The sequence below is a fragment of the Mustelus asterias genome, chromosome 29, assembly GCF_964213995.1.
Source record: "Mustelus asterias chromosome 29, sMusAst1.hap1.1, whole genome shotgun sequence".
Lineage (NCBI taxonomy): Eukaryota > Metazoa > Chordata > Chondrichthyes > Carcharhiniformes > Triakidae > Mustelus > Mustelus asterias.
In genome coordinates this window covers 11777244-11793643 of record NC_135829.1, presented here as the reverse complement: position 1 = coordinate 11793643, position 16400 = coordinate 11777244, and the positions used below count along the sequence as shown (strand labels likewise).

General features: G+C 47.1%; 1 protein-coding gene across 50 annotated transcripts in view; it reads right to left on the bottom strand.

Moving 5' to 3' along the window:
* LOC144480519 (CUGBP Elav-like family member 4) overlaps positions 1-16400 on the bottom strand; it is a 786252-nt gene that overhangs the window by 14653 nt on the left and 755199 nt on the right. For 18 of the 50 annotated variants that reach the window (XM_078200058.1, XM_078200061.1, XM_078200043.1 and 15 more), the window contains 2 exons: positions 12311-12391; positions 6576-6659 (listed from right to left, as the gene is read on the bottom strand). In XM_078200058.1, the coding sequence (XP_078056184.1) occupies positions 6576-6659; positions 12311-12391 (165 nt within the window). Of the gene's footprint in view, positions 1-6515; positions 6660-12310; positions 12392-13434; positions 13441-16400 lie in introns of all 50 variants that reach the window. The other 32 variants (XM_078200078.1, XM_078200068.1, XM_078200081.1 and 29 more) reach the window with 5 other exon arrangements.

Below are 16400 nucleotides of genomic sequence, written 5' to 3'. Positions count from 1 at the left end.
CAGGATTTTCCGGGTTTGGGGCCAGCGCGGCCGGAAAATCCTGCCCAGCAGGTCTGACAGAATCTGTGGAGAGAGAATGGAGCCAAGTGAGTGATAAAGGGTCATCCAGACTCTCAACGTCGGCCCTATTCCCTCTCCATTGATCACAGAATCCCTACGGTGCAGAAGGAGGCCATTCGGCCCGTCGAGTCTGCACCGACCACAATCCTACCCAGGCCCTATCCTCGCAAAATGTGCGGGTTAGGTTGATTATTTACCCTGCTAATCCCCCTGACAGTCGGGTCAATTTAGCATGGCCAATCAACCTAACACGCACATCTTTGGGCTGTGGGAGGAAACCGGAGCACCCGGAGGAAACCCACGCAGACATGGGGAGAATGTGCAAACTCCATACAGACAGTGACCCAAGCCGGGAATCGAACCCGGGTCCCTGGCGCTATGAGGCAGCAATGCTAACCACTGTGCCACCCCGTGATGCTGTCAAACTTGCTGAGTTTCTCCAGTATTTTCTTCGACTTATATTTTCATGTCCACTTGATGTCTCAAAGTGCTTGACTGTCAATGAAACACTCTCGTCACTGGAAACACAACATGATATGTGCACAGCAAGATCCCACAAACAGCAATGTGATAACGACCAGATAATCTGCTTTTAGCTTCTTGTTTTTGGACAACCAGGGAGACGGAGGAGAACCCCCACCGCCCCTCTACAAAACAGTGCCTTGGGATCATTTACGTCCACCCAGATCTCATGCGAAAAAAAACCCGGCACCTCTGACAGTGAGGTTCTCCCTCAGTACTGCACTGGAACATTACCACTAATGGCCGGAATTTTACCGGCACGCCCATCCCGGAATCGGGGAGGGCCAGGCTCGCAGAACGGCATTCTCCATTGGCCTCAGGCGGGATCTTACGAGCCTCGGGAGGGCGAGGCGGTAAAATTCCAGTCGATGTTTCGTGCTCAAGCCCTTGGAGCTGGGTTTGAGCTCGGAGCCTTGCAGGCAAGAGGCGGCCCACTGAGGTGCAGATGACCCAGCCTGTCCTGCCATTTACATTATAAGGAATATACAACATGCACAACAGTCCATTCAGCCCAGCAGATCCATGCTGTCACACGCCTCTTCCTACCCTACTTCATCTAACCCCATTTGCATACCTTTCTACCTAAAATTAATCACTATTTCAAGACCTTCTTGTCGACCACTTACCATGTTCTGTGCCAAGTGGCTGATGTTTCTTGCTGGGAACTGCCCACCTTCACACTCATTTCATCAAATTTATATGAGGAAAGTGCCTTTCAATGCCGCTTGACAATTCCATTTGGTTAATAATTCCTGCATAATTTCACATTAAGTCTTCAGTGTCACTGCCCAGTTGCACCCACCCGCCTTCACCTCACTGCCACATTATTCTTTTATGATCGCAAGTATACCTCAGAAAGCTTCTATAAACTCACGTTGTGGTTATTTAAAGAAAAGACTAAGGAAATTTGGCATGTCCCCTTAGACGCTCACCAACTTTTACAGATGCACGATAGAAAGCATTCTTTCTGGTTGTATCACAGCTTGGTATGGGCTCCTGCTCTGCCCAAGACCGCATGAAACTACAAAATCGTAGCCCAATCCATCACGCAAACCAGCCTCCCATCCATTGACTCTGTCTGCACTTCCCGCTGCCTTGGAAAAGCAGCCAGCATAATTAAGGGCCCCATGCACCCCAGACATCCTCTCTTCCACCTTCTTCCATCGAGAAAAAGAACAAAAGTCGCGTACCAAACAACTCAAGAACAGCTTCTTCCCTGCTGCTGTCAGACTTTTGAACAGTCCTATCACACATTAAACTTATCGTTCTCTTCACCCTATCTGTAACTGAAACATTATGTTCTGCACCCTCTCCTTTCCTTCTCCCCTATGTCCTCTATGAATGGTATGCTTTGTCTGTATAGCGCACAAGAAACAATACTTTTCACTGTGCATACCAATACATGTGACAATAATAAATCAACTTATTCAATTCAAAAATTACAGATAGTCGCGATAAACTGTAATTCATTACACATGGCATTAATACACCCCTTCTGGTGCCCTAGCAGTGTTGAATGGCGTACATGCACCATTTTCTTGTCTGGATCACATATACCAGAAGGTTGGGAGTTTGATCTGTGCTGAACTCTACTATGGTCGGGAGATGAATGTACAAACATTGTTTTCAGTATCAGTCAGCGAGGGAGGTGTTACATCAAATTACTTTGAAACTACAACACAGAACCAGGCCATTCAGCCCAACTAGTCTCCTCCCACCTTTGTCCATCGAGCCCCATCAACAAACCCTTCTATTCCTGTCACCCTCAATGTGCTTAGTGGTGCAGCACGGTGGCACAGTTGTTAGCATTGCTGCCTTACAGCGCCAGTGACCCGTGTTCGATTCCTGGCTTGTGTCACTGTCTGTGTGGAGTCTGCATGTTCTCCCCTTGTCTGCGTGGGTTTCCTCCGGGTGTTCCTGTTTCCTCCTGCAGTCCCATAGATGTGCTGGTTAGGTGCATGGGCCATGCTAAATTCTCCCTCAGTGTACCCAAACAGGCGCCGGAGTGTGGCGACTAGGGGATTTTCACAGTAACTTCATTGCAGCGTTAATGTAAGTCTACTTATGACAAATAAATAAATTTCTACTTACCGAACGTCTCCTTAAGTACATCAATACCACTCCATCTACACCTCTTGGTAACAAGGTTCACATTCTCTCCACTCTCTAGAATTCCCCATTGGATTCATTACTCGTGAATTAGTGGCTGGTATCACAGAATCCCTCTAGTGCAGAAGCAGGCCATTCAACCCATTGTGTTTGCACCGACTCTCCGACAGAGTATCCCACCTCACCCTATAACCCCATGTATCTCCCCCACTAATTCACCTAAACCTACACATCTCTGGAGACAAAAAAGCAATTCAGCATGGCCAATCCACCTACCCTGCACATCTTTGAACCGTGGGAAGAAACCAGGGGAAACCCATGCAGACATGGGGAGAACATGCCAACTCCACACAGACTGTGATCCAAGGCTAGAATTGAACCCGAGTCCCTGGTGCTGTGAGGCAGCAGTGCTAACCAGTGTGACACCGTGTCATATTAACTTTGGAAATTGACAATGACCATAAAGTTTATTTATTGGGACGGCACGGCAGCACAGTGGTTAGCACTGCTGCTTCACAGCTCCAGGGACCTGGGTTCGATTCCCGGCTTGGGTCACTGTCTGTGTGGAGTTTGCACATTCTCCTTGTGTCTGCGTGGGTTTCCTCCGGGTGCTCCGGTTTCCTCCCACAGTCCAAAGATGTGCAGGTTAGGTTGATTGGCCACGCTAAAAAAAAATTGCTCCTTAGAGTCCTGAGATGCGTAGGTTGGAGGGATTAGCGGGTAAATATGTGGCGGTAGGGCCTGGGTGGGATTGTGGTCGGTGCAGACTCGATGGGCCGAATGGCCTCCTTCTGCACTGTAGGGATTCTATGATTAGTGTCATAAGTCGGCTTACATTAATACTGCAATGAAGTTCCTGTGAAAATCCCCTAGTCGCCACACTCCGGCGCCTGTTCGGGTACACTGAGGGAGAATTTAGCATGGCCAATGCACCTAAGTAGCACGTCTTTCAGACTGTGGGAGGAAACTGGAGCACCCGGAGGAAACCCACACAGACACGGGGACAACGTGCACCCGGAGGAACTCCACACAGACAGTGACCCAAGCCGGGAATTGAACTCGGATCCCTGGTGTCATGAGGCAGCAGTGCTAACCACTGTGCCGCCGTGCCGCCCTCGTGTGATTGCTGTCTAACCTGGAGGGGTGGGAGAACTAAGCCATCGCATTCCCTGCTGGAACGTGTGCCTTTGCGGAGTGGATCAGGCTGAACTGTGACGCCCTTCCCGAGCGAATAGCCCGAGAAGCCTCACTAGTTCAAAGATAGGAACTGGGGTAAGTGATTGGAGAAGTTGAGGGGAACCCAGGGATCTGCTATCCAACTGAGAATCCAAGACAAAACTGGACTGAAAATTATTCTTAAAGAAAACTGGCCTCTTCACGCTCTCCTCAATAAAGAGTCACTTTTGAAATCTTTATTGAACATTCGGAACTTGACACTGTCATTCGAAAACATTCGACTGATTAATTTATTTCTTCCGCTGTTTCGCCTCACTCAAACTTCAGTTGGTTTTAATGCTAGTCTATTGTGCCTCAGTTTACCATGTGTCCAAAACAGGCAGGAAATTACCCATTCATGGCAAGTACAGGTGTCACAAAAACCTCGCCGATATAGAAAACTCGCTGATACATCCAGCCATACATCACACAGTCACAATTTCACAATTAATTTACCCGCATCATAAACCACACCACAAACTCCACCACAGCAGGGAGCTACATGCCCAAATGTAGGCCTCAGTCCCAGTAAGTGAGGTAGTTGTTACGCCAAAATTACAATGAACCTACAACGCAGAACCAGGCCATTCAACCCAACTAGTCAACACTGCTTCGTGCGAGTGTCCTCCCACCTATAGATCAGCTGGACAGTCTACATCTTTTCCCAAAGGTAGGGGAGTCTAAAACTAGAGGGCATAGGTTTAAGGTGAGAGGGGAGAGATACAAAAGGGTCCAGAAAGGCAAATGTTTCACACACAGGGTAGTGAGTGTCTGGAACAAGCTGCCAGAGGGAGTAGCAGAGGCGGGTATAATTTTGTCTTTTAAAAAGTATTTAGACAGTTACATGGGCAAGATAGATGTAGAGGGATATAGGCCAAATGCGGGCAATTGGGACTAGCTTAGTGGTTTAAAAAAAGGGCGGCATGGACAAGTTGGGCTGAAGGGCCTGTTTCCATGCTGTAAACCTCTATGACTCTATGACACCTCTGTCCACTGAACCTTATCAATCCTATCAACAAACCCTTCCATTTAGCACAACCTAGAATATAAAAGTCTTTGTTCCATTAGCGTTAGTCTTACAAGGGAGGAGGACTTGGGGTTCAAATCCTACAAATGGTATCGATGGATCTCAGGTTATAACCGTCGCAGCAGAGTACGGATCAGCTATCAGCGTGTGAATCAGGAGCACGGTGCTATAGACAGATCGATGTCCCCATTTTCTTATCAAATGCATCAGTTGTGTAGCCTTGCAAAGTCACCCCTTGCAATGCATCTCAGTTAATTCACTTAGACAGCAATATTGCCTTCCCACCTGAACATCAGTTGTCTTCTTAACCTAATGCAAGAACTACTGACCAATTCACAAACTGAAATCTTGTGGTGTTAAGGAAAACTACTTTTGTTGCTTGATGATGCCTGTGCTGCCTCCTTTCACTGGCCAGTAACGTCTTGCATTTACCTTTTTCCTGTTGCCCTCTACACCTGAGGTGAGACTCTGTCCTCTAACGCTCTCCTTCTGAGCTCTTCCAGTCTTGTACTTCAGTCATCTGAGACCTCTGCTAATGTTAATCCCTGATAACATGCAGGAGACCATACTGACTGATGCTAACATTTCAATGCGTACGGCCTATTTTTAAAAATAAAGCTGGAGCAATTCTCCCACACTTCCAGGCTTAGCAAGTCCTCCCAGGCATGTCCCCCGATCAATCGCCGCAACGCTCACAAAAGAAACGTACATTCATTCGCATACGTACAATTGTATTTCGAGATTCAGATGACTTCTGATGCGAAGTATGAAGTCTCACAACACCAGGTTTATGCCCAACAGGTTTATTTGGAATCACGAGCGGCACAGTAGCACAGTGGTTAGCACTGCTGCCTCACAGCGCCAGGGACCCGGGTTCGATTCCTGGCTTGGGTCACTGTCTGTGTGGAGTTTGCACGTTCTCCCCGTGTCTGCCTGGGTTTCCTCCGCGTGCTCTGGTTTCCTCCACAGCCTGAAAGACGTGCTGTTTAGGTGCATTGACCCGAATAGGCACTGGACTGTGGCAACTAGGGGAATTTCACAGTAATTTCATTGCAGTGTTAATGTTGTGACACTAATACTTGTGACACTAATAAATAAACTGTAAAAAGAGCTTTCAGAGCTCTGCTCCTTCCTCAGGTGATGAAGTTCTCCACACACCTGATGAAGGAGCAGCGCTCTGAAAGCTCATGATTCCAAATAAACCTGTTGGACTTTAACCTGGTGTTGTGAGACTTCTTACTGTGCCAACGCGGCATCTCCACATGCTGATGTGAAGATCGTGGCCTTAAATGAAACGATGTGTTGTCTATCTTTCCTTTTGTTCTCTCAAGTCCTGATTCTAGTTACTTTATGCTTAACACCTTGAATTCACTTGATAAAGATGCCTCAATAGAAAATGCTGCAAACATGACAAAGTCTTGGTTCCCCTACGTAGCCCCAACATCTCAGACATAATCGATGATCTGGCCCCAATTACTATACTAACCCTCCCCCCCCCTCCCCCCCCCCCCCCCGCCTCGTCCAACAACCCCCCCGCCTCTTCCCCCCCCTCCCTCCCAAGTCAATGAAGGATTTCACTCACCGAAGCATTTACTTTGGTTGGTGGCGCGGTCAACAAAGACTTTGGCAGAGATCACGTTGCCAAAAGGCATGAACATCTGCATGAGCTCAGCGTCTCCAAACTCCTGCGGCAGATGGTAGATGAACAGATTGCAACCCTCTGGCCCTGAAGGAAAACAAATAGCGCCGTTAGATGCTGACAGTAGCCGAGTGCCAAAGTGCTGAAGATTAAACTGTTTCACATCGCTGCGCTTTGAAGAATGCAGAGGCCAAGAAGTTACTACCGACATGTACGCTTTCCCGATGGGTACCATCCATCGGCCTAGCACCAAGGAGCGTGTCTCGTGTCACGGTGATTTATCTCTGGATCAACCATTCCATTGTAACATCTTAGTTCCTATCCATTTATAAATAGCAGATGGCATTAGCCTCGGACCGATTAACTATGAGCATGCTGATACTGTCTGTAAGCACAAATGATGAGTATGTGACACATCTTTTCTTCTATTCATTCGTGGGACATGGGCATCGCTGGCTGGCCAGCATTTGATGAGTATATGATGAGTATATAACTCATAAGACCATAAGACATAGGAGCAGAATTAGGCCACTCGGCCCATCGAGTCTGCTCCGCCATTCAATCACAGCTGATATTTTTCTCATCTCCTGCCTTTTCCCCATAACCCCTGATCCCCTTATTAATCAAGAACCTATCTATCTCTGTCTTAATGACACTCAATGACCCGGCCTCCACAGCCTTCTGCGGCAAACAGTTCCACAGATTCACCACTCTCTCTAGCTGAAGAAATTCCTCCTCATCTCTGTTTTAAAGGATCGTCCCTTTAGCCTGAGGTTGTGCCCTCTGGTTCTAGTTTCTCCTACTTGTGGAAACATTCTCTCCACGTCCACTCTATCCAGGCCTCACAGTATCCTGTAAGTTTCAATCAGATCCCCCCTCATTTTGCTAAACTCCAATGAGTACAGACCCAGAGTCCTCAACCGTTCCTCATACGACAAGCTCTTCATTCCAGGGATCATTCTTGTGAACCTCCTCTGCACCCTTTCCAAGGCCAGCACATCCTTCTTAGATATGGGGTCCAAAACTGCTCACATTACTCCAAATGGGGCCTGACCAGAGCCTCAGAAGTACATCCCTGTTCTTGTATTCTAACCCTCTCGACATGAATGCTAACATTGCATTTGCCTTTTTTTCTATTTATTCATTCATGGGACATGGGCGTCGCTGGCTGGCCAACATTTATTGCCCATCCCTAGTTGCCTGAGGGCAGTTGAGTCAATCACATTGCTGTGGCTCTGGAGTCACATTAGGACAGACCTAAAGGACCTTTATAGATAGGGGTGGCACGGTGGCGCAGTGGTTAGCACTGCTGCCTCACAGCTCTCGGGACCTGGGTTCGATTTCCAGCTTGTGTCACTGTCTGTGAGGGGTTTGCATGTTCTCCCCGTGTCTGCGTGGGGGGTGCTCCGGTTTCCTCCCATACTCCAAAGATGCGTGGGTTAGGTGGATTGGCCATGTTAAATTGCCCCTTAGTGTCCCGGGACATGTAGGTTAGTGGGGTAAATGTGTGGGGTTATGGGGATAGGGACTGCGGTGGGATTGTGGTTGGTGCAGACCTGATGGGCCGAATGGCCTCCTTCTGCACTGTAGGGATTCGATGATGATTCTATGATATATACATCTATAGGTCAGCTAGATACTCAATATCTTTTCCCAATGACAGGGGAGTCTAAAACTAGAGGGCATAGGTTTAAGGTGAGAGGGGAGAGATACAAAAGAGTCCAGAGGGGCAATTTTTTTCGCACAGAGGGTGGTGAGTGTCTGGAACAAGCTGCCAGAGGCAGTAGTAGAGGCGGGTACAATTTTGCCTTTTAAAAAGATTGTTACATGGGTAAGATGGGTATAGAGGGATATGGGCCAAACGCGGGCAATTGGGACTAGCTTAGTGGTTGAAAAAAGGGGCAGCATGGACAAGTTGGGCTGATGGGCCTGTTTCTCTGCTGTAAACCTCTATGACATTAGTAAACCAGGTGGGTCTTTCCGACAATGGTTTCACAGTCATTAATAGATTCTTAATTCCAGATATTTTTTATTGAATTCAAATTCCACCATCTGCCGTGCCGGGATTCGAACCCGGAGTCCCCAGAACATTAGCTGTGTTTCTGGATTAATAGTCTAGTGATAATATCATTAAGCCATCATCTCCCCACTATTTAAGGCATAGTGCTTTGGCTACCTAGAAACATAGAACTCTGACAGTGCCGAAGGAGGCCATTCGGCCCATCGCTTCTGCACTGAATCTCTGACAGAGTATCTACCCCAGGCACCCTCTCCCATCCCATCCCTGTAACCCCACACATTTAGTATGACCAATCCATCTAACCTACACATCTTGGGGAACACTAAAGGGCAATTTAGCATAGCCAATCCACCTAACCTGCACATCTTTGGACTGTGGGAGGAAACTGGAGCATCTGGAGGAAACCCACGCAGACACGGGGAGAATGTGCAATTCCACACAGATAGTCACCCAAGGACGGAATTGAACCCGGGTCCCTGGAGCTGTGAGGCAGCAGTGCTAACTACGGTGCCACCATGCCACCCTTACAACTAAGGATATAATGTGTGGTTGCACCTGTCTGTCAACTGGTGTTGATGTATGTGTTGTAATAGAGAGGTAATTGGGGAGGAGGGGGAATTGGGGGAAGATGGCAGGCAGCACAGTGGTAATATCATTGGATAATTAATCCAGAGGTGCAGATTAACGCTCTGGCTCACTGATTCAAATCCCACACTGGAAGCTGGTGAAATTTGACCAATTACATAGGAACATTGGAATTAGGAGCAGAAGTAGGCAAATTCAACCCTTCGAGCCTGCTCCGCTATTCAATCAGATCATGGCTGATCTCTCCCTGGTCTCCAATCCACCTCCCCACCTGTTCCCCCATATCCCTTTAACTCGTTTTATATCAGAAATATATCTATCTCAGATTAGTTAAAAGTTTATTTATTAGGGTCACAAGTAGGCTTACATTAACACGGCAATGAAGTTACCGTGAAAATCCCCTAGTCGCCACACTCCGGCGCCTGTTCGGGTACACTGAGGGAGGATTTAGTACGGCCAATGCACCTAACCAGCACATCTTTCGGACTGTGGGAGGAAACCGGAGCACCCGGAGGAAACCCACGCAGACACGGGGAGAATGTGAAAACTCCACACAGACGGTAACTTAAGGTGGGAATCAGACCCGGGTCCCTGGCGCTGTGAGGCAGCAATGCTAACCACTGTGCCACCGTGCCACCCCATTTGAATTCAATAACAATCTGGAATTAAAAGTCTAATGATTGCCCTACACAGGTAAAATTCCATCTGGTTCACTGATATCCTTCAGGGAAATCTGTTACCCTTACCTGGTCTGGCCTACATGGGACTCCAGACCACCCTCAATGCAGTTGACTCTTAAGTGTCCTCCAAATAGCCTAGCAAACTACTCAGTTCAAGGGCAATCAGGGATAGGCAATAAATTCTGGCCCAGTCAGCGACGCCCACCTCCCCTGAACGAATATTGATAAAAAGGTGCACAATGAGGAGAATTTAGATAAAGACAGCGGGAATCATCTCTTGTATTGTATGTATGTGCCAGGTGATGATTAGCTCCTTAAAAATATCTTCTAAAAATGGGAAAACAGGACTGTTTAAAAAGTTGAAGTTTATTTATTAGTCACAAGTAGGCCTACATCAACACTGCAGTGAAGTTACTGTGAAAATCCCCTAGTCACCACATTCCGGCACCTGTTCGGGTACACTGAGAGAGAATTTAACATGGCCAGTGCACCTAACCTGCACATCTTCGGACTGTGGGAGGAAACTGGAGCACCCGGAGGAAACCCACACAGACATGGGGAGAATGTGCCAACTCCACACAGACAGTAACCTAAGATGGGAATCGAACCCAGGTCCCTGGCACTGTGAGGCAGCAGTGCTAACCACAGTGCCACCGTGTCGCCTCACTTTCAGATGATCATATGTATCCATAGACTCAACACGACTTTTATCAAGTTACTGCTAATGATATGTTAATTCTATTGTTAAGCTACATGGGAATTGTTTAATTAAGTGCAAAGAGCACTTACAAAGAGAGACCGCTGGAACACTGGAGGCTGGATTTTCTGGCTGCACTTGCCCCAGGACCGGAAAATCCCGCTTGGGGCCAACAAACCTTTGCATAGTCCATGTCCCGCCTGCTACGATTCTAGTGGCGGGTGGGACAGGAAAATTCCGTGGGTAGCAAGCAGATATATTCAATGTTGCACCCGGTGAACAAACTGCTTATCAGTTAAAGTTTTAATGTTTTAAAAATTAAAGTTATTTTTTAAAGTTCTTTTTTTAAAGATTGAATGCTGCATCCCATTAATGAACTGATTATCAAGAAAAGTATGTGTGTCTATTTGATACTTAACAGTTGCTGCCAACTCTACATTCCAAAGGAACTTTGATGGAACAAATGGAAGTGATTAGGGCGCCACATTTAAATAGCCAAATTAATTATCCTCACTACCCCTACCCCAGGGGATTCCCTGACGTGAATTGCTTAAAGTTGCAAGGTGAAAAGTTGAAAGCTTTCTCCCAGGGCAGAAATGACAATCACACGGGGACAAGTTCAAGGTAAGGGAGGAAGGTTCAGTGGAGATGTGTGGGGGAAGTTTTTTACACAGAGGGTGGTGGGGGCCTGGAATGCGCTGCCAAGTGAGGTGGCTGAGGCAGTTACATTAGCGACATTCAAGACTTATCTGGATAGACACACGAACAGGCGGGGAATAGAGGGATAAAGGCTAAAAGCAAATTACTGCGGATGCTGGAATCTGAAACCAAAGGAGATTTTAACATACGATTCTGCCCACGTGTCTGTCCTTGGCCTGTTGCAATGTGAAGCTCAACGCAAACTGGAGGAACAGCCTCTCATCCTCCGGCTGGGCACATTACAGCCTTCCGGGCTCAACACCGAATTCAACAACTTCAGATGATTGGCTCCACCCCACCTCCACCCCTTTGTTTTCATTCTATTTAATTTTTTACTGTTTTCTACCTTTTATTTCTTTATTGTTTTTCTTCCCCCTCCCCCACTCTTTCCCTCTATCTCATCCCCCTTTCCCTTACCTTTTCTCCCCCCCCCGCTTCCCCTTTTCTACATTCTACCTCTGTCCCATTCCCCTCCCCCAACATCTTCATCTGTCACAGCTTACAGCTTCTCTGCCGTTTGGCCATTCACACCTTCTATTCTCTCTGTGGACTGCCATTAGCAGCCTTTCCCCTTGTTTTTGTGGCTATGACTCATCTTTCATTCCCTCACCCTGTGAGGCGTACGTGCGTGTGAGGCGTACGTGCGTGTGTGCGTGAGACACGTGTGTGTGTGTGTGTGCGTGAGACACTGTGTCAGTATTTTATTATTTTACTTAAATCGGTTTAAGTATAACAAAGCAAGCTTCTTTCTTTGTCCGAATCAAGAAACTCTAATTGATTGGTTCCTTTACGATCGCAGCCTGTTAACATTTAAGTACTCACTAACGTGGCAAGCATATCCTTTTCAAATCACAGAAAATCATTGCGGTCAAACGCAGAGAAGGAAACGAGGGGAGACATTTCACCCCCTCCTCACCTGACGGTAACACAATAAAGACACATCTTTGTTGACGGGAATCCTATACTGCGTCTTCCTTGGGTGGATATTTTGAACAATGCTGTTTCAAAAGTGGCAAGGACATTGAAGTAAAATTAGGCAAAGCCTCCATTGTCTTACCTTCCCTTTGCTGCTGAGGAATTATGGGGGGTTGCTGTGGGAACGCCTGACTAATAGGAGCATAGGCTGCTGGATAGGCCGCTGTTGGGTTGCAAAAGAACAAGTCAGTCTCGTCAGCCATTTAATTTCCTTCAGCATATTCAGACAGTGTCAATAATCATTTATCATTAAAAAGCAGGACAGGAAATCTCCAAGACTGCTGGCACATCATGTGGTACTCTAGAATGAAGTCAGGGATATCCTTCCATTAGAAAATGAAGTTTAATCACAACTGGCATGGACAAGAATGTTTGGTTCAACAGCAATAACACTCTGAGTGGGATTTTACAGCCACCCAAGGTCAGCGGAGATTTCCGTTGTCGGACCCTCGCCCATACTGATTTTGTGGTGGGCGAGGTGGTAGAGTTCCGGCCCATATCCCCAATCCTGTCTCGATTTGAAAAGCCTGAGGCCTTCAGAGACCAAACAACAATAATTACAACATTCCAAATCCTGTCTCGATTTAAAAAGCCTGAGGCCTTTAGAGACCGAACAACAATAGTACAACGTCTCAACTCCTGTCTCAATTACAAAAGCCTGAGGCCTTTAGAGACCAAACAACAATAATACTACATTCCAAATCCTGTCTCGATTTCAAAAGCTTGAGGCCTTTAGAGACTGAACAACAATAGCACCACATCCCAACTCCTGCCTCGATTAAATAAAGCCTGCGGCCTTCAGAGATCAAACAACAGTAATACAACATCCCAAATCCTGTCTCGAATAAAAAAAGCCTGAGGCCTTCAGAGACCAAACAACAGTAATACAACATTCCAAATTCTGTCTCGATTTAAAAAAGCCTGCAGCTTTCAGGGGCCAAACAGCAATAATACAACATCCCTTATCCTGTCTCGATTTTAAAAAAGCCAGCAGCCTTCAGAGACCGAACAACAATGATACAACATCCCAAATCCTGTCTCGATTTTAAAAAGCCTGCGGCCTTTAGAGACCAAATACTTTCTCCTTTCCTCCTTATTTTGGCTTTTCATAGGCAGGCAATATTGTCAAAACAATGCTACATTATGAAATCAAATTTAGAAGTTTGAGGTTATGGACAGTGCTTCGATGGGCCTGACAGTGTGCACAAGGTCCTATGACAATCATTCGTGATGATTTTTTTGCTTTGGGGCCTGTTGTTACCATCCTCCCCCACCCCAATGATCGGTCATGTCAGAATGGACATGGGTTATTATTTCAAAGCTATGTGGCAGTGTTGGCCACATGTAATAGCATGATGCCACTTTAGGCCCAGGGTTTCCCACAAGGCTAATTCTCAATTTTAACCGCAGAGACAGGTAAAGAACAGGAGGACCAGAGGGACCTTGGGGAGCATGTCCAAAGATCCCTGAAGGCAGCAGGACAGGTAGGTAAGGATTCTAATTACTGGAGTTTAGAAGAATGAGAGGGGATCTCATAGAAACTTATAAAGTTCTAACAGGACTAGACAGGGTAGATTCAGAAAGAATGTTCCCGATGGTGGGGCAGTCCAGAACTTGGGGCCATAGTTTGAGGATAAAGGGTAAACCTTTTAGAACTGAGGTGAGGAGAAATCTTTTCACCCAGAGGGTGGTGAATGTGTGGAATTCACCATCACAAATAGTAGTTGAGGCCAAAATGTTGTGTGATTTCAAGAAGGAATTAGATATAGCTCTTAGGGCTAAAGGGACCAAAGGAGATAGGGGGGGAAGGGGTGATCAGGATATTGAATTCGATAATCAGCCATGATCAAAATGAATAGCAGAGCAGGCTCGAAGGGCAGAATGGCCTTCTAGTTTCTATGTTTCTATAAGGTGGTTATGAAGAGATATGGGATCCTTACCTTTATTAGCCAAGGCATAGAATATTAGAGCAGGGAGGTTGTGATGGAGCTGTATAAAATGCTTGTTAGGCCACAGCTAGAGTACTGAATGCAGTTCTGGTCGCCACATTATGGGAAGGATGGGATTGCACTGGAGTGGGTGCAGAGGAGATTCACCAGGATGTTGCCTGGGCTGGAGTGTTTCAGCTATGAAGAGAGGCTGGTTAGGCTGGGGTTGCTTTCCTTAGTGCAGAGAAGGCTGAGTAGGGGACCTAATTGAGCTGTATAGAATTATGAGGGGACATAGATAGGGTAGATGGGAAGAAACTTTTCCCCTTAACAGAGGGGTCAGTAACTGGGTGGGGCGGGGGGGGGGGGCATAGATTTAAGGGAAGGGGCAGGAGATTTAGGGGGGATTTGAGGAAAAGCTTTTTCGCCCAGAGGGTGGTGGGAATCTGGAACTCGCTGCCTGCAAGGATGGTAGAGGCGGGAACCCTCACAACATTTAAGAAGCATTTAAGAAGAAGAGCACTTGGAACACCGTGGCAATACAAGACTACGGACCAACTGCTGGAAAATGGGATTAGAATAGATAGGTACATGACAGCCGGTGTAGACAAAATGGGACAGAGGTCTTCTTTTAAATACATGAATAGGATGGGAATAGAGGGATATGGTCCGCAGAAGGGTAGGGAGTTTTTGTTCAGTCGGGCAGCATGGTTGGTGCAGGCTTGGAGGGCCGAAGGGCCTGTTCCTGTGCTGTAATTTTCTTTGTTCTTTTCCTCATGACTTCATGACTCTTTCTATGGGCCGGATTTTCCAGCTGCGCTCACCCCAAGGACGGAAAATCCCGCCCAATGTCAATGGACCTTTGTATGGTCCTGTCTCACCCGCTACGATTCCCGTGGCGAGCGGGACAGGAAAATTCCACCTCCCCCCCCCTCCCCCTCCACCCCCCACCCTGCTGTGTAGGTTAGGGGGATTAGCCATGCTAAATTGCCCCTTAGTGTCCAATAGTGTATAGATTAGGGGGATTGGCCATGCTAAATTGCCCCTTAGTGTCCAAACATGTGTAGGTTAGGTGGATTGACCATGTTAAATTAACCTTGAATGTCCCAGGACATTTAGGTTAGATGGATTGGCCAAGTAGCTGTGTGGGGTTACAGGGATAGGGTGATGGAAAGGGCCTGGGTAAGATGCTGCCAGAGAGTCAGTGCAGACCCGATGGGCCAAATGGCCTCCTGCTGCACTGCACTAACTGTGATTCTAAGATTCATTCAGGGGGAGATATCAAGAAGCATTCCTTCACAGAAAAGCCAGCGGAAACCTGGGAGTGTCTCCCTATAAAGCTGTCGAGACTGGGAGGGCAGAATTTGATTGTCCCGCCCGCCACGGGAATGGTAGCGGGCGGGACAGGACCACGCAAACGTTCGTTGACCTTGGGCGGGGTTTCCCAGTCTTGGGGCGAGCACGACTGGAAAATCCCACCCTGGGAATCACTCGTAAGTTTCAAAATTGTGTTTGGATGATTTCTGGTTGGGTTGAAAGAATTGTGAAAACGCTGTGCTTTAATTTCCAAAGATCATAGAAATCATAGAAACCCTACAGTACAGAAAGAGGCCATTCGGCCCATCGAGTCTGCACCAACCACAATCCCTCTAATCTACACATCCCAGGACACTAAGGGCAATTTTAGCATGGCCAATCAACCTAACCTGCACATCTTTGGACTGTGGGAGGAAACCAGAGCACCCGGAGGAAACCCACGCAGACACGAGGAGAATGTGCAAACTCCACACAGACAGTGACCCAAAGATGTGCAGGTTAGGTGGATTGGCCATGCTAAATTGCCCCTTGGACACTAAGGGGTAATTTAGCATGGCCAATCCATGTAACCTGCACATCTTTGGACACGAAGGGGCAATTGAGCATGGCTACTCCCCCTAATCTACACACTATTGGACACTAAGGGGCAATTTACCATGGCCAATCCACTTAACCTGCACATCTTTGGAAAATAAGGGGCAATTTACCATGGCCAATCCACCTAACCTGCACATCTTTGGACACTAAGGGGCAATTTAGCATAGCCAATGCACCTAACCTACACATCTTTGGACACTAAGGGGCATAGTAAAGAGTTGCGATACAGCCGGGGCAGTGATCCAACTGAAGGTTCGAGGGGGCTGAATGATTAACTCCCCTTCCTATATTTGGAGAAAAGACCTGGGACATTGTTACCAGGCGATAAAA